Source organism: Anarhichas minor, unplaced genomic scaffold (genome assembly GCF_050575085.1).
Source record: "Anarhichas minor isolate MPS153535 unplaced genomic scaffold, ASM5057508v1 ptg000031l, whole genome shotgun sequence".
NCBI lineage: Eukaryota > Metazoa > Chordata > Actinopteri > Perciformes > Anarhichadidae > Anarhichas > Anarhichas minor.
In genome coordinates, this window is record NW_027466477.1 from 5190527 (window position 1) to 5210000 (window position 19474).

Below are 19474 nucleotides of genomic sequence, written 5' to 3' on the forward strand. Positions count from 1 at the left end.
TACACTAACACACACACACTAACACATATACACTAACACACACATACACTAACACACACACTAACACATATACACTAACACACACATACACTAACACACACACACTAACACATATACACTAACACACACATACACTAACACACACACTAACACATATACACTAACACACACACAAACACATATACACTAACACACACATACACTAACACACACACACACACACACACTCACACATATACACACGCACACACACACAAACACTAACACGCACACTAACACACACTCACGCGTATACACGCACACACATATACACAAACAGCTGAAGCCTCTAACCTCCAGCTCACTTCCGGATCGACGTGCTGACGTCACCGTCCGTACGTCAGTGTGCAGGAATGTGCGGAAACTTCTTCTTCACTTTTTTCTTTCTGCGCTGTTTGCTCGTCGAAGATAGAAAAAGTCCTGAAGCCGGAAACAAGTGAATGAAAGTGGATCAAAAGACCCTCAGACTCGGTGAGTTCCTCCCCGGGGTTTGGTGCTCATTGTCCGGGTGTTTGTGACTCCGCTGACCGGTGGTTAGTGAGAGCGGAGCGGTGGTTGGTAGTAAAATGGAGGCGTAGAGTCGATGAAGAAGAAGGTCGCTGTCCGGGGCTGATCAGCACCAAGGATAACACACGACCAGCCGAAGGACTCGTAACACTTCCATCCTCAAGCTAACGTTAACTTATATCGGACAGAAACCTGCTTTAGTACTTTATAAGCACTTTAAATATACTAATGTAAAAGTCGCTCTTTTTAATCACAATTATGCGCTTCCGCAAACTAAAGTTTTCTGAACCTGAAATGGTCTTTAAATCACTTTAAATCACTTTAAATCACTTTAAATCACAGCCACGTTGTGAAACTTACTTTTATACATATATATTACATAGTTATATATAACTTTAAGTATCTTTATTGAGGTTAAAACACATTATTATTTAGAGTTTAGTCCGTAAACGTTCAACACGTGTTTGTTTATCACACTTTCACTTTTTTAATCTTTAACCGACTTTAGATTTTAAAAGTCTCAAAGTTTAAACAGCTCGATGATACAGTTTGTTTTGTTAAAGATAGTTTGTGTGTTTACTTTAAACGTCCTAAGTTTAACGTGTTTAATAAGAGTGAATCTGTTGTTCTCTTGATCACTTTAATCTTTCACTCTTTAAAGTAAGAAGTTAGTTTACTGTGAGTTTAAACTATGAGTGTAAACTTATAGTTTAAACTTATAGTTATAAGTTCACTTCTCCTTACTTCTGAACGTTTGTCGCTGTCGACTGAACTGTGGTGCTGTTTCAAAATGGAGGACAAGGCGACCCGTCTCCACTGCTCAGTGAAGACTGTTATACATATGAATATATTAATATGTATAACCGTCTTCACTGAGCAGTGGGAAGACACACAAATGTATATTTATATTCATATTAATATACATCTATAATATATATGTACATATACACACACGTATATATATACATACATATATATTGGTGCTGGGCAACGATTAATATTTTTAATCGCGATTAATCTCATTGTTATGCGCAAAGTTCAATAATTAATTCAAAAGTAGTGTATTGTGCACTTTTATTTTGAAAGTACTGCTATATGAACAACAGGTCAATAACATTTGGTTTAAACACTTTAAACACATCAGGTTTTTGTTAGCAGCAGTATTCCCTTTACACAGAAGCAGTTATAACACAGTTATAATGATTCTGATCATAGATATTCAGCCGGTGTTCATAACTTTATCTTCATGTGTAAGAGATGATATTTAAATATACACCTTGAAAACTGTAAACATATCTACATCATGTTTTTATGTTTGTTAAATTCTCAGTAGTGATACTAAATGATGCTTATTATACATATTCCAAACAAAAACACTTTAAAAACTCGACAATATGTATTTTAATATTGTCACTGTTAATTGTTTGATTGCATGATTTACTTTTATTGTGAAGAGCATGAAAACGGAAGTGCTTTTACTTTTAAGAGACAGGAAGTAGAATGGTACTTGTTCTTGACGCTAACAATGTTGATACGTAGAAAACCACATGTCGGGTGCAAGAGCCCGTTGTGTTCACTGTAACACTGTAATACTGCAGTTCAGACAGTAAAGTGTTCCGTTCAAACAAGACGTGTCTTGGTCCTCACGAGAAGCTCCACTTCACAACAGTCACGTTTGATCTGTAACGAGACGATCACGCGCGCGCGCGTGTGTGTGTGTGTGTGTGTGTGTGTGTTTGTGAGACAAGAGTGAACTAGGTGAAGGAGTGTAGGAGGGGTTCCGGACCCGGGGGGGGGGGGGGGGGGGGGGAAGGAAGTGACGCCACACGAACACAGCTGTTCACTGCTTGCTGCCTGGTTCTTGTGTTAAAAATGTAACTTAATAATAAATAAATTAATCGCAATTAATCGCATGGATTTTTTGCGATTAATCGCATGGATTTTTTGCGATTAATCGCATTGTTATGGCAAAGTTCAATAATTAATTCAAAAGTAGTGTATTGCGCACTTTTATTTTAAAAGTACTGCTATATGAACAAAAGGGCAATAACATTTGGTTCACGAGATGCAGGTAGCATGTTTTATACTTAATGTGAATATAATTCATACTTTGTTGGCATCTTATTCTGAAAACCGGATGTTCGTCTGAAGAAACCGGATGTTGTCTCACGTTAATCTTTCCGCTAACTTTCAAAGTCCTTCGCTCGCGACCGATCTGTGCCGTTTAAATGCGTTTACCGTGAATTTCAGCATATAGGTGCACTAAAATTACTGACTATAGGATGTTTGCTGGCTTTTATCCCACTGTTCATGTCATCCTCTTGTTGTTATGTATATGTATTGTCTCTTGTCTTTCAATAAAAAAATCATAATAAATTAAAAAATGCGTTAACGCGCGATAAAATTATTTTCGGCGTTAATTAATGAATGCGTTAACGCGAAATTAACGTGTTAACTTGCCCAGCACTAATATAAATATATATATATATATATTCAAGAAGCCTAGTAGTAGTAACGTCTCTGTGTAGTCAACAACTGTCAAATCAAATAAAGAAAGTACACATCAATTATATTTTAACAATTATTATTCTCAGTTTCAAATGTAACTGGATGGATTATAAATACATAAATACATGTTCTTCTCATTTCAAGTACAATAATGTCTGGATTAAAGAATAACTGACATAACAGAAAGCTTTTCAAAAATGTACATCTTAAAATAAAGTAATTCATTTTAGAAAAATGTATTTCACTGAGTTGTCTGCAGCTTTAAATTCAGTTCATTTAGGTGTGAAGTGATGTCAATCAAAAAAGACACAATATTATATTTTTCTCGTCTAAAAAGAGAAATGTTTGTGCATGATCTTTATCTGTGGTTATTAACACTTGTTTCAGCTCTATTCTCTCTGTTAACATCATTGTTGAACAGTGAACTCATGTGTTAGGATTCTGATCATATTGGGCTCTTAGGTTTATTTTCTGTATCTTCATTTTAGATGTGAGTGGGTACGTTTGTTCAAAAGAGTTGTGCTTTACCTCGTAGTGTCGCTTCATTTGCCTCTTTTATCAATAGTTATGGTTTCTGGACATATGAGACATGTTGGTTTTAACTTCCTGTGGGAAGAATTAACATAGAAGAGTCTGTTCATTCATGCTTATAAATTCTGTTCTCTCTGAACATGTTTCTCTTTTTGGAGAACGTCATGTGCGATAACTTCTCTGATCAGTGCAATGTTCCTGCTCTTCTTTCTATTTCCTCGTCTCAGCCCCGTGTGTCACGGTGTGTGTACATCTCATCTCACTCGAATCAGGAAACATGTCAGAATACCCATATCTGATTGGCTGAGCTGCATCACGTGATGTGATTTACAACGCATTGGTTTCCTGCACCGCTGAACAAGTGCTGTAACGCCTGAATAATTTGCGCCGGTTAAAATATAAACTGGCTCGGTAATACGTAGATCTCAATATTATCTATCTGTTTGAGATCCTGGGTCCGGATCCGGACCGCGGTCTGCCAGTTGGGGACCCCTGCACTACATAGAACACCATAAACTATTTAGCATTAATAATGATAAAGACACCTCATTGTTTCTGTCTTCGTCCTCCATGTCGTCCTCTCTGCAGCTTCTCCTTCCTGCCGAGTTGAAGAGCTTAAACCAACATGGACGCTCAGACGGTGTTCTCCGTGGAGATGTTCCCCGTCGGCGTTCCACTGATGGAGGACGCTCAGAGCGACATGCCGAGGAACACGCTGCCGGCTCCTCAGCTGGTGATGCTAGCCAACGTAGCGGCGGTGACGGCGGCAGAGAGCTCCGGCGGTGACGGTAGCGCGGCGGACGAGAAGGAGATGATGGAGCTGAAGACGGTGGGATGCAGCTACTCGGACAGCGAGGAGGAGAACATCGTCAGGTCAGGAGTTAACCCGCACCCAATCATTAGTCAGGAGGAGTTAGCCCGCACCCGACAGTTAGTCAGGAGTTAGCCCGCACCCGACAGTTAGTCAGGAGTTAGCCTGCACCCGACCGTTAGTCAGGAGTTAGCCCGCACCCGACCGTTAGTCAGGAGTTAGCCCGCACCCGACCGTTAGTCAGGAGTTAGCCCGCACCCGACCGTTAGTCAGGAGTTAGCCCGCACCCGATCGTTAGTCAGGAGGAGTTAGCCCGCACCCGATCGTTAGTCAGGAGGAGTTAGCCCGCACCCGATCGTTAGTCAGGAGGAGTTAGCCCGCACCCGATAGTTAGTCAGGAGGAGTTAGCCCGCACCCGATAGTTAGTCAGGAGGAGTTAGCCCGCACCCGATAGTTAGTCAGGAGGAGTTAGCCCGCACCCGATAGTTAGTCAGGAGGAGTTAGCCCGCACCCGACAGTTAGTCAGGTGGAGTTAGCCCGCACCCGACAGTTAGTCAGGAGGAGTTAGCCCGCACCCGACAGTTAGTCAGGAGGAGTTAGCCCGCACCCGACAGTTAGTCAGGAGGAGTTAGCCCGCACCCGACAGTTAGTCAGGAGGAGTTAGCCCGCACCCGACAGTTAGTCAGGAGGAGTTAGCCCGCACCCGACAGTTAGTCAGGAGGAGTTAGCCCGCACCCGACAGTTAGTCAGGAGGAGTTAGCTAGCATCCGACAGTTAGTCAGGAGGAGTTAGCTAGCATCCGACCGTTAGTCAGGAGGAGTTAGCTAGCATCCGACCGTTAGTCAGGAGGAGTTAGCTAGCATCCGATCATTAGTCAGGAGGAGTTAGCCCGCACCCGATCGTTAGTCAGGAGGAGTTAGCTAGCATCCGATCATTAGTCAGGAGGAGTTAGCCCGCACCCGATCATTAGTCAGGAGTTAGGTCAGGAAAGTGTTACCTGTGTGTCAACTCAGTGTGTGTGTGTGTGTGTGTGTGTGGGGGTGTGGGGGGGGGGTGCGTGTGTGTGTGTGGGGTACAGGTACAGTTACGATAACCAGAACTACAGAGAGGTGTGTATCCTCGAGTACCCCGAGTCTCCCAGCCCCAACATCGTTGCCGTGGTCGTAGGAAACGACATAGAGGAGGAAGGGGTCAAAGCTGAAGACCTGTCCCGTCACACTAAGCCCCGCCCCTCTGCCTGCACCAAAACACCTGAGCAGGTCGTCGAACGTCCACGCGTCCCCGTTGCCGTGATGGAGACCACCAAGAAGAAGAAGCCCTTCCAGTGTAAGCCGTGTCACTTCCAGGCCCAGAACGAGCAGGAGTTCGTCAAACACCTCGGCACTCACGGCGTCAGCAAGATGATGGTGGTGAACCGGGTCGAGGGCAGGAGCAAGACCAGGACCAAGGACGCACCCGAGAACCAGGAACCGTCCGGAGGGGAGGCGGAGAGCAGCGAGGAGGCAGCGGCAGGTGACATCAAAGGTCTGATCCGGTGCGAGCGGTGCGGCTACAACACCAACAGATACGACCATTACATCGCTCACCTGAAACACCACAGCAAGGAGGGCGAAGACCACAGGTAACACACAACACAGGTGACCTCACTGTTCTCACCTCTGGTTGTACCTTCAGATGGTTAAAGACGAGTGCCGCTGTGTCTCTGCAGGGTGTTCAAGTGCACTCTGTGTCCGTACACCACCGTGAGCCAGTACCACTGGAGGAAACACCTGAGGAACCACTTCCCCAGCAAACTGCACACCTGCAGCCAGTGCTCCTACTTCTCTGACCGCAAGAGCAACTACATCCAGCACATCAGGACGCACACAGGTAGGACACACCTGTCTCTTGTCTTTGTCTCTTCCTGTTGTTGCAGTGACCCACCTGACAGGGGTTTAAAGTCTTGATGTACTGTATGTGTTGTACAGGTGTCCGTCCTTTCCAGTGTCCCTACTGCGACTACTCCAGTTCTCAGAAGACCCACCTGACCCGCCACATGAGGACTCACTCTGGTCAGTCGTCCACACTTGAGCCCTGTAACGTTTGTCTTCATACACACAGGAACCTGTACAGGTTAATGATCATATGAGACCTGATCAGTACTAAGCTGTCTGTGAACCCTCAGGAATACGTTTTATCTAGTGCTGGGCAAGTTAACGCGTTATTAATTAACGCCGACAATTATCTTATCGGGTTTTTTTATTTTTATTAAGCGGACATTTTTAACACAAGAACCGGGCAGCGAGCGGTGAACAGCTGTTTGTGTGGTGTCACTTCCTGCTGCTGCTGGTGTATATTTAAATTGCATCTCTTACACACATGAAGATAAAGTTGTGAACACCGGCTGAATATCTATGATCAGAATCATTATAACTGTGTTATAACTGCTACTGTGTAAAGGGAATACTGCTGCTAACAAGAACCTGATGTGTTTAAAGTGTTTACAAACCAAATGTTATTGACCTTTTGTTCATATAGCAGTATTTTCAAAATAAAAGTGCACAATACACTACTTTTGAATTCGTTATTGAACTTTGCCATAACAATGAGATTAATCGCGATTAAAAATTGTAATCATTGCCCAGCACTAGTTTAATCAGATCCTGATCCTGAACATAGTCCAGCCAGAGGTCTGGACTTGGGTCACCTTACTTGGACTAGACTAGAGTCAGACTGAAGTCTTAATATATTGACTGGTCTAGAACTCTAAACACAAAGTTTAGGACTTGATATTGACTTGGGGCTTACTTTTCTCGACTTCGGACTTGCCCGTCTCGACTTCGGACTTGCCCGTCTCGACTTAGGACTTGCAGGTCTCGACCTAGGACTTGCAGGTCTCGACTTAGGACTTGCAGGTCTTATCCTTCAATTATAGGATGGGCGGTTTGATCCCTGGCTCCAATAGTACATGTTTATGTCTTTGGGCAAGACGCCCCAAATTGCTTCCGTAGATGAGGTACTTCTGATGGACTTACCCGTCTTGACTTAGGACTAGACCTAGGACTTGCCCATCCTGACTTGGGTCTGACCCGTCTTGACTTTGAACTTGCTGGTCTTGAGTTGGGCTTTACTGGATGGTGACAGCCAGTGGTGTGGACTCCAGTAATGGGACTTAGACCAGAGTCAGATAGGAGTCATGAATTTGATGAGTTTAGACTCGACAGAATCCAAAAGACTTGACAACTTTTAACTCCAATGATGGCTTCATGAGTTGAGGGGCACAAAATGACCTGAGACGCACCTACTAGTAGAAGTAGCAGCAGCAGCAGCAGTAGTACTAGTAGTAGCAGCAGCAGTAGAGTTCTTAGCTGTCGAAACAGGTGATTGTTGAGGTTCTCGTCTCTCACTTTAAACATGTTTGTGTTTGTTGCTCTCAATAAAGCGGTCGCTTTGGATTAACATGGTAAAGTGATTTGCAGTGGAAGTATATGCTATGACTTCCTGTGCCGTGACTTCCTGTGCCGTGACTTCCTGTGCCGTGACTTCCTGTGCTGTGTACCTGTCTGAAGTGTTCACACCAAAGCAGATCAGTCTGGAGACACACCTCACACCTGTATAAAGCAACATTATGAACCCTGTTTGACACTCAGTGTCTTCAGACTGATGTGTTCTGGTGTGGATATGAAGCTTCCTGCATGACCTGTCTTTGGTGTTTCACCTGTCACATTATCCTCTGCACCAGTTTGACTCTTGGCTTCCTTTGTGCAGGTGAGCGTCCTTTCAAGTGTGAGAGTTGTAACTACCTGGCAGCCAACCAGCACGAGGTGACCCGCCACGCCCGGCAGGTCCACAATGGCCCCAAACCTCTTTCCTGCCCGTACTGCGAGTACAAGACCGCCGACCGCAGCAACTTCAAGAAGCACGTGGAACTCCACCTGAACCCTCGACAGTTTCTCTGCCCTCTCTGCAAGTACGCCGCCTCCAAGAAATGCAACCTGCAGTACCACATCAAGTCCAGGCACTCCGGCTGCGATGTATCCGTGGACATCTCCAAGGTCAAGCTGCGCGTCAAGAAACCCGGTGCTGACAGTGCAGAGGAAAACCAGGACTCTGGTGCAGGCAAGTTTGACAATTCATCCGGCGTCGAGGAGGACTTTGACATGGAGGACGAGGGCGAGGACTCGAGTCCCATCAATCTGTCAATCAAAAAGAGCAGCCAGCCCAGCATCGCCCAACCGGTTCAAACCGAAGCACCTGACAAGCCTCCGAAGAAATCCAGCGTCACTGCTGAGAAAGAGAAACTACAGAAAGTAAAAGAGAAGGTGGAACCAGAGAAAAAGATCACAACGAGGCAGAAGAAGACTGAGAAGGTCAATGAGAATCCTCTAGAGACGGAGACAATAACTGCTGCTGTTAATACAGACAAGGTGAAGAGACGAGTCAAGAAAACAACGGTCCAGGACCAGACGGAGACGGACAAACCAGACCAACAAAGACCAGAGGAGGAAAGAGAAGTGAGGCAGAAAGAGGAAGAGAAGGTGAGGCCTGAGAAGGGGAGAGGACATCAGAAGAACGATGGCACCGGAAAGGAGAACAAAAGCCTCAACAAGCCGAGGAAGTCTGGATCAAAGAAGTCAGAGAAAATACCAGAACATGTGGTTGAAGCTCAGCAGAAACCGGGCGGTCCTGAGAAAAAGGAAAAGGTGGTGAAAGAAAAGGCTGCCAAGAGGAAAGCAGCGGAGGCTCTCGACCTTTCCAAAAAGTCCTCGTCTGAGACTCCATCCAAGGCCAGACGGCTGAAAGCCGGCGCTGCAGAGAAGCTGCAGGTGAAACCTGCTTCAGAAGACACTAAGAATATGAATGATGCCGCTCCGCCACCACAGAGGTCCACCGGGTCAGACAGGACCGGGTCATGCCCTGTAAAGCAGAAGAAGATCAGGAACACCAGCAAGAAAGCCACGAGCCTTCAACAAGCTGTGGATCCAGTTAAGGACCAGAAGACTTCAGTTCACAGTCCAGAAGCATCTGCTGAGCTGGACCACCCGAAGAAGACCTCCACTGATGAAACCACTCCAACACTGCCAGAGAAGACTCTGAACAAACCCACCTGCAGCTCAGGTGAGGACACGCCTTCTCCCGCCGAAGACCGCCCCGCTCCCACGTTCGTTAAACCCACATCGCCGCCTTCTCTGGTGCTCCCAGGCCAGCGAAACAAAACCAGCGACCCGGAGGACGACGAGGGCATCCACAGCAGCCACGAGGGAGGAAGTGACATCAGCGACAGCGCCTCCGAGAACAGTGACGACTCCGGCCTCAACAGCAACGACGCCGGGTCGGGCAAGATGGCCAACGACCCCGAGACGCCCACCGACGAGATCCCGTCCCCGACGGAGCTCAAGAGTCACCTGTGCATCTTCTGCGACCGCACGTTCCCGTTGGAGGCGGAGTACCGGCGCCACCTGAACCGCCACCTGGTCAACGTCTACTACCTGGACGACACCGCCAAGGTACAGGAGTGAGGATCCGTATCCAGTTAATCCCAGTTAGCTGGACCAGTTTGAGAGCCTGGACTCTAAAAGACACCGAGATAAACTCTGTATGTCTTGTAACAAGGAGTTCCTTAAATACGGTAAACACACTTTCGGCCTTTTGGGTCAAAATTGGTGCCAAAACATAGTTCGATTTTTTTTTATCTTACCAATAGTCTCCAGATTTGGGTAAAGTGTTTTATAACAAGCTCTCTGTTCCAAAATGTGTGAGAATCTAAACGTTAGAATGTGTGATGCTGCCCCCTGGTGTCCATCCAGAGAACCGGCTCGCTGGTCTGGTTCTACCTGCTTCACCTGGACACACCTGAGATCAGATCATGATGATGTCATCAGATCATGATCACCCGAGATTCGTGTCTTTCCACCGTATCAATGACTTCATGTTGAACATTTCATCGTCTGGAGGAAACTTTGTCCAAAGTGGAACATTCGGTGCCTTTGACAATCAACTCGGTTTGTTTGATTTTAGACGGTTAGTCTGCAGGTTTGTCGCTTTTATAGAAAAACCTTTCTTTAACTTGTACAGTGTGAATATTTACTTCTGTGAGTTCTGATTGGTTAACAGGATTCTACAGTTTATTGTAAAACATCAGTTATTATATCTCACTTCTTCCACAGAAGAAGATTGTGACAGATTATCATCAAAGTCTAAACTTTAACTGTAAAAATAAACAGCTTGTTTCTATATATAATATATTATATATATAAATATATATATATATATATATTTATATATATATATTTATATATATATATATATATATTTATATATATATATATATATATATATATATTTATATATATATATTTATATATATATATATATATATTTATATATATATATTTATATATTTATATATATATATATTTATATTTATATATATATATATTTATATTTATATATATATATTTATATATATATATATATATTTATATATTTATATTTATATATATATATTTATATATATATTTATATATATATATTTATATATTTATATATATATATTTATATATTTATATATATATATATATATATTTATATTTATATATATATATTTATATATATATATATATATATTTATATATATATATATTTATATATATTTATATATATATTTATATTTATATTTATTCCCTTCAGTCGAGAAGCCAAAGTAAGTTTGAAGCATATTTTGTGATTGTAAAGAAACTTTCCCGCCTTTACTTTGGAAAAAACAAGCAGGTTTGTGATGAAGATGTGAATCCTGAGTTAAAAGTCGTATTAAGTTTGACACAACGAGTTGAATCATAAACATGAATTGTTATTTTCTTATAGATGATTCTGTATATTAATCTTCTCTTTAGGATCAAACTGGTGTTATTCATAACGCCTGATTGTTATTAAAGATGCAGAACACCATCTTTGTCCTTCATCTTGGTTCATTAGTAGAACATATGAGTCAGAACTTCAGGAATATTATGGTCTGTCTTCCCTTTAACACGTTTGATTTACATTTAATCTGAGTTTTATAAAAAAAAGGATTTTATAAATCAACGAGGTCATTTGTTAATGATAAACAAGAGACAAATATATTAATAGACTAGTAACAACCTGTATCAAAGTTATATATAATTGTCTGAAATAAAATATTGCTCAGGGTATATTATATGTATGTATATTATATATATCTATGTATATTATATATATATATATATATATTATATATATATATATATATATATATACGTACATATTCATCAGTGGTGGGCCGTCAGGGCCTGCAAGGCCTTCTCTGCTGGCCTGAACAGAATCACAAAGTTATAACTATTTTATAATTGAAAAATTGTTCTTAAATACACCATGTATTATAATTTATAATAATATTTTCCCCATTATCTTATGTTCTCATTGCACAGCTACTGTCTTCCTCAGTTGCTCTGCTTCCAGTGCAGCTTGTTTTAAGTAGAGCTTTTATCCAATCAGATCTCACCTCTGTGTCTCTAGGTAAGAACAGAGGCAGAGGCCTGCAGACTCTCAAGTGCATCCATGTGCAGTTTAAGTGAATGGGGACGATGTTGTTGATTGTCATAGTGTTCAACCAATCAGATCTTTAGTTTGACATGTTGGGCGTATTCTTTGACGTGTCAGAGCTGCTAACTGGTCTACAAGTACGTGATTGGTCAGTGGGCTAGCCTGACATGTTGGGCGGTGACAATCCCACTATCTGCTGCCTCTGTGTATATATATATACATATATATATACATATATACATATATATATACACATACAGTTGTGTGAAAAAGTGTTTGCCACCTTCCTGATTTCTTATTTTTTTGCATGTTTGTCACACTTAAATGTTTCAGATCATCAAAAAAATATTAGACAAAGATAACACAAGTAAACACAAAATGCAGTTTTTAAATGAAGGTTTTTATTATTAAGGGGGAAAAAAATCCAAACCTACATGGCCCTGTGTGAAAAAGTGATTGCCCCCCCCTGTTAAAACATATACTTATACATATATAAAACAATAACTGTGGTTTATCAAAGTAATTGAGATCTATCAGTCTGGAAAAGGTTACAAAGCCATTTCTAAAGCTTTGGGACTCCAGCGAACCACAGTGAGAGCCATTATCCACAAATGGCGAAAACATGGAACAGTGGTGAACCTTCCCAGGAGTGGCCGGCCGACCAAAATTACCCCAAGAGCGCAGCGACGACTCATCCAAGAGGTCACAAAAGACCCCAGAACAACATCCAAAGAACTGCAGGCCTCACTTGCCTCAATTAAGGTCAGTGTTCATGACTCCACCATAAGAAAGAGACTGGGCAAAAATGGCCTGCATGGCAGAGTTCCAAGACGAAAACCACTGCTGAGCAAAAAGAACATAAAGGCTCGTCTCAGTTTTGCCAGAAAACATCTTGATGATCCCCAAGACTTTTGGGAAAATACTCTGTGGACTGACGAGACAAAAGTTGAACTTTTTGGAAGGTGTATGTCCCATTACATCTGGCGTAAAAGTAACACGGCATTTCAGAAAAGGAACATCATACCAACAGTAAAATATGGTGGTGGTAGTGTGATGGTCTGGGGCTGTTTTGCTGCTTCAAGACCTGGAAGACTTGCTGTGGTAAATGGAACCATGAATTCTGCTGTCTACCAAAAAATCCTGAAGGAGAATGTCCGGCCATCTGTTCGTGACCTCAAGCTGAAGCGCACTTGGGTTCTACAGCAGGACAATGATCAAAAACACACCAGCAAGTCCACCTCTGAATGGCTTAAGAAAAACAAAATGAAGACTTTGGAGTGGCCTAGTCAAAGTCCCGACCTGAATCCGATTGAGATGCTGTGGCATGACCTTAAAAAGGCGGTTCATGCTCGAAAACCCTCCAATGTGGCTGAATTACAACAATTCTGCAAAGATGAGTGGGCCAAAATTCCTCTACAGCGCTGTAAAAGACTCATTGCCAGTTATCGCAAACGTTTGATTGCAGTTGTTGCTGCTAAGGGTGGCCCAACCAGTTATTAGGTTTAGGGGGCAATCACTTTTTCACACAGGGCCATGTAGGTTTGGATTTTTTTTCCCCCTTAATAATAAAAACCTTCAATATAAAAACTGCATTTTGTGTTTACTTGTTATCTTTGTCTAATATTAAAATTTGTTTGATGATCTGAAACATTTAAGTGTGACAAACATGCAAAAAAATAAGAAATCAGGAAGGGGGCAAACACTTTTTCACACAACTGTATATATAAATATGGATTTGATTGATGTCCGACAAGCAGTTTAGAAGAAGCTTCAAAATGTCTGACGTTCAGGCGAAGGATGTTGAAACGCCGTCAGAAGCAAGAAACATTAAAATGACTTCTAAAGGCTTGGAGTTCTACACGGACATGTACCAGCAAAAGAGGACTGCAAAATGCAAACAAGCCAAAAAGTGTTTGAGAAACATAAGTGCTTTAATGACTTCCAATGAAAATGTAAATTCAGTGAATGCTGAGCTTTCTACATTCATCAAGTGTTACCAAGATGCAAATGACATGCATACATCTTTTGTGAACTTACCTTTACCTCAAGATGAAGTTACAAGGCAAAATCAGTACTTCAAAGAAAAAATGACAATATTCTGTGACTTCACTGAAAAGGTAAAAAGCTGGCTGTCTGAAGTGGGTCACCCATATGTGCAGCCAAGTAAAGACTCCCACGAAGACCAAAGTGTTGCAGACAAAATAAACCCTGAAGATAGTGCTTCTAACGTGTCAAGTGTAAAGGTGAACTCTGTAAAGACACGTTCCCAGCTATCACGGATTTCATCAACATCATCTGCACGCATTAGAGCTGAGGCCGACAAGGCAGCTCTGATGGAGCGTGTTGCTGCTCTAAAAAGGAAACATTTAATAGAAGCTCAAGAGGAAATGTTGGAGAAAGAAAAGGAACAATTGGAACTTGAAATGGAATTGGGAGCTACAAATGCAAAGCTTCATGTCTTGGAAATCAATTCATCCCAGTGTGGCTCAAAATGTTCAGATGGAATGAACTCTTATTTTGAAAGGAACAATTCCAAAGAAGCAAGACCATTAAATCCCCATGCCTACACCTTTGTTCCTGTTGAAATGGATGTTATTTCTGTGTCTGATCCCATAATGCAACCACAAGTTGTTAGGCCTAAACAAAGGTGAAAAACACAAATTGATGAGATGCTATTAAAGACTGATGCTCCAGTTCAAGCGACACAAAGTGTGGATGAAAATCAAGCAGGACTTGTGCAACCTCAACCCCATCAGAATGACATTGTAAATTGGATGCAAAGACAAAATGACATCGCTGCTCTGCTGGTCCAGCAAAATCTGTGCTCTGTCCTTCCTGTAAGAAATATTCCTGTGTTTGATGGAGACCCTCTTCAGTACAGGTCTTTCATCAGAGCTTTTGAAAATGGAGTAGAGGAGAAGACAACTAATTGGAGTGACTGTTTACACTTTCTCGAATAATACACCAGGGGGCAGTCAAGAGACTTGGTGTGCAGTTGTCAACATCTACCTTCAGATCAGGGATACCACCGAGCCAAAAGTCTTCTGGCGGAGCACTTTGGAAACGAATACAAAATTGCATCTGCGTATATGGAAAAGATTCTCAGCTGGATGCCTGTTAAAAGTGAAGATATTAAAGCATTGCAATCATTTTCCCTGTTTCTTCGAGGATGCTCAAATCTAACAGAGCAAATGATGCATATGAAGGAACTGGACCTACCATCTAATATGAGGAGCATCATCTTGAAACTTCCTTATGAATTAAAAGGTGGAGAAATGTTGCTTGTGATCTGCAAGAGCGAAGTGACCAGAGAGCACTGTTTAAGGATCTTGTTGCTTTCATTGAAAAACAAGTCAGAATTGCCTCAGATCCACTTTTTGGCAACATTCAGGACTCACAACTCACCAACATGAAGGTCCCCAACGTTAGTCACTTGAAGCAAAGGACGAAGGGAAGCAGCTTTGCCACCAACGTTACTGCAGTAAAAGAAGGAGTCATCACTCAGTACACAGGAAACAAGACCAAGTCATCCTCTATTCACAACTGTCTGTTTTGTACACAAAGTTGTCACTCATTGGATAAATGCTCACAGTTTAAAGTGAAAGGACATCGTGATAAAATAAACTTTATCAAGGAACAGGGTATTTGTTTTGGTTGCCTGAAAGTAGGCCACACAAGCAAAGACTGCAGGAGTCGCTTGGATTGCAATGCGTGTCACCAAAAGCACCCAGGAGTCCTTCACATAGAGTGGCAAGATAAAATAACAACCTTTCGACAAGCCCAACAGTCTGTGAGCCCTCCAAGTGTCTCAACCACAATGTCTCAGACCTGCGGCCATATTGGGGCTGGTTATGAAGATAATTCCATCTTTTCTATCGTCGCAGTCAAAGTCAAGAGCCAGAGGGGTAAGAAAACGGTGCAGACATATGCCTTCTTGGATCCAGGGAGTTCCGGCACATTCTGTAAAGAGAACTTGGCAAGAAAATTGAACTTGAAGGGTAAAAAGACTAGTATTCTGCTGAGAACTATGAGTCAAAAGAAGATTGTTAATGCACATATTCTGTCAGGTCTTGAAGTGTCTGGTATGAGCACAAATGATTTCATTGAGTTACCTGATGTTTTAACTCAAAAGAGCATGCCTGTTTCTACACTCAACGTCCCACGAGAGGAGGATCTTAATCAATGGTCTTATCTCAAGGATGTTAAGCTCCACGACATTGATGCAGGTGTTGAGTTACTAATTGGAACTGATGCTCCAAAAGTGATGGAACCTTAGGAGCTGATAAACAGCCAGGATGAAGGACCTTATGCGGTCAGAACCAGAGTTGGTTGGGTCATTAATGGTCCACTTCGCGACGGAAGCAGTAGGAGTAAGAGTGGCTGCCCTGCTGTAACAGCCAACCGAATCTCTGTGGAACATCTGCAAGGAATGCTGGTTAAACAGTATAACCATGACTTTAATGAGAGATCATCAGAGGAGCAGATTGAAATGTCCAGAGAAGACATCAAGTTCATGAATGTTATGAGCAACACAACAGTATTAACGGGAGACCATTACTGTATTGACTTACCTTTCAGACAGGAAAATTCTGTCTTGCCTAACAATCGCTGTGTTGCAGAACAGCGCCTCCGAAGCCTGAAAAGAAAATTTGTCAAGAATGTTCCATTTAAGGAGGAATACACCGCATTCCTAAACAACATGATAACTCAAGGATATGCTGAGATGGTACCTGCTGATCAACTCAAACAAAGTGATGGAAAGGTGTGGTATATCCCTCATCATGGAGTCTATCATCCCAGAAAAGGCAAACTGAGAGTTGTTTTTGATTGTGGAGCAACTTTTAAAGGGACATCACTGAACTGCCAGCTCTTGCAGGGACCTGATCTTACTAACACTCTTATTGGAGTCCTCGTCCGATTTAGGCAAGAGCCCGTTGCAGTAATGGCCGACATCCAAGCCATGTTTCATCAAGTTCATGTCTCAGAAAAGCACATCAACTTTCTCCGCTTCCTCTGGTGGTCTGATGGTGACACTGCACAGTCTCCACTGGAGTATCGGATGAAAGTACATCTGTTTGGAGCTGTATCCTCACCAAGTTGTGCAAATTATGCTTTGAGGAGAACTGCAGATGATAATGTCCAACATTTCCCGCCAGAAGTGACAAATACAGTCAAACATAATTTTTATGTGGATGAAATCCATGGTGTCCGAGAAGGAGGCACTGCAAATGATCAAAGATTTGAATGCTCTCTGTCATAAAGGAGGATTCAATCTTTCAAGATGGATCAGCAACAGCCGCACAGTGCTGCTGTCAATCGCTGAGGACAAAAGACCAAAAGAAATGGTGGAACTGGATTTGGATACAGACCAACTTCCAATGGAGCGAGCACTAGGACTAGAGTGGTGCATTGAAACTGACAAGTTCAAGTTCAGGACATCATTACAAGAACAGCCAAACACCAGAAGAGGCATTTTGTCAGTGGCCAGCTCACTTTATGACCCTTTGGGATTTCTAGCCCCATTCAGTATGCCAGCCAAGCTGTTACTGCAGGAGCTTTGTAGGAGAAACCTGGGGTGGGATGACGCTATTCCCCACTCTTTCTCTGAACAATGGTCTAATTGGCTTGAGGACCTGCAAAGAATGTCTGAGTTCAAAGTGGACCGCTGTATTAAACCCAGAGACTTTGGAGAACCTACTACAGCACAACTTCACCACTTTTCTGATGCCAGTCAAGTTGGCTATGGAACTGTGTCTTATGTGAGATTGGAAAAGGATCATAAAGTACATGTTGCATTTCTCTTGGGAAAGGCCAGAGTTGCTCCACTAAAGCAGACTACAATTTCTCGACTGGAACTCATAGCCGCAGTTCTTGCTGTTCGTGTTGATAAAATGCTTCAGAAGGAGTTGCAACTCAAGCTGGAGAAGTCAGTCTTCTGGACGGACAGCACAACAGTCCTTAAGTATATCTCTAGTGAAACAAGATGATTCCACACTTTTGTGGCAAACAGAACCTCTTTCATCAGAGAAGCAGCAGATGTGGATCAGTGGAGATATGTGGGTTCCAAGGAGAATCCAGCAGATGAAGCATCAAGAGGAATGAGAGCGGAGGATTTCCTGAAAGGCAGGAGATGGATAAATGGACCTGAGTTTCTCTATAAGTCAAAGAAGGAGTGGCCTAAACTGGATGTGAATCTTGATGTGATTTCTGCAGATGACCCAGAGGTCAAAAGGGACTTAATGGTAAATGCTATCAAAGGATTTGGAAAATACCACCAACCATCTGATCTACTATTTTTCATCTTGGACTAGACTAAAAACATCTGTGGCTTGGTTTCTGAAGGTCAAGGAACTTCTCCTGTTATTGGGACAGAAGATAAAGGAGTTTTGTGCTTCTGCAGGCCTCAGAAAGGACAATCTGAAGAATCAGGAGCATGAAGTGGAAAGAAAAGTTCAAAGGTTTAAAGTCACACAAAAATGGACAAGGCCAAGAAGAAGCCTCACTATTGGAGACATTGTCCTTGTTGCGGACTCCACAGCTCCAAGAGGATCTTGGATGATGGGGAAAGTTTTGATGCAAGACCAGATACAAAGGGGCTGGTGCGCTCTGTGGGACTTCAAACCAGGACCAGCATTCTAGAGAGGCTGTTGACGAAGCTCTGTCTGCTGTTGGAAGTGGCAGTCTAACATCATGGACTGATGTTTTCTCTACCTCTATCTTTCCCTACCTCTATTTTCTCTCTCTATTCTTTTTTGTTATAGGTCTGTCAAGAAGAAGATTAACTTTAGTTTAATGCATGGCACATAACATATATAATGTTTATTGTAGGAATAGCTCGTTTGAGAATAATAATTGTGATATTATGCACAATTAGGGGCCGGAATGTTGGAGCTATTTATTTGATATATTTTGTTATTTCATTTATAAGTAGTATTGTTTAATTATTGTAGATATTTGATATATTAAGATTATTTTTTCTCTTTAATAGTAATTTGTTTAGTTATATTATTTTTTGGGTAATTACTGTGGGCACCTGTTGCTATATATAGGAGTAGAAAGATAGGACCAGCATACACCGGGGTGGGCGTATATTACCTGCACAGCTCTGCACAGCTCTGCGCAGGACAGGAGAGACGGCATGACAGGACTTTTGTTAGTTAGTTAGTTAGTTTGTTTGCTTGTTTTGTTTGCTTTATTTAATAAATACGAAAATCGGAATCCTGCATGGACAATCCACTCTCTTCTGGCTGCATAAGAATACCGACCACGGTGCATCAGTGGCGTTTGATTATTGTTTGTTTAAGTTTGATTTAGTCGACAAATGGCCACTACAGTAGTGATCATATTTCTTATATTATATCATTCTTATATCATATGTATATTTTCCCTTTAACTCACGAGATGCAGCATGTTTTATACTTAATGTGAATGTAATTCATACTTTGTTGGCATCTTATTCTGAAAACCGGATGTTCGTCTGAAGAAACCGGATGTTGTCTCACGTTAATCGTTCAGCTAACTTTCAAACTCCTTCGCTCG

General features: G+C 42.2%; 1 protein-coding gene across 1 annotated transcript; it reads left to right on the top strand.

Annotated features, from left to right (window-relative positions):
• Positions 1-353: 353 nt before the first annotated feature.
• rest (RE1-silencing transcription factor) lies at positions 354-10604 on the top strand. The gene is made up of 6 exons (XM_076105129.1): positions 354-510; positions 4174-4458; positions 5475-6017; positions 6105-6265; positions 6364-6447; positions 8144-10604. The coding sequence occupies exons 2-6, from the start codon at positions 4211-4213 to the stop codon at positions 9892-9894; spliced, it is 2787 nt and encodes a 928-aa protein (XP_075961244.1). The 5' UTR covers positions 354-510; positions 4174-4210; the 3' UTR covers positions 9895-10604.
• The last annotated feature ends 8870 nt before the right edge of the window (positions 10605-19474 follow it).

Bases quoted from the DNA above. Each gene is read 5' to 3' on its own strand.
- rest (XM_076105129.1), top strand. From the start codon at position 4,211: ATGGACGCTCAGACGGTGTTCTCCGTGGAGATGTTCCCCGTCGGCGTT. The intron at 4,459-5,474 runs GTCAGGAGTTAA...TGTGGGGTACAG, and splicing joins GAGGAGGAGAACATCGTCAG to GTACAGTTACGATAACCAGA. The intron at 6,018-6,104 runs GTAACACACAAC...GTGTCTCTGCAG, and splicing joins AAGGAGGGCGAAGACCACAG to GGTGTTCAAGTGCACTCTGT.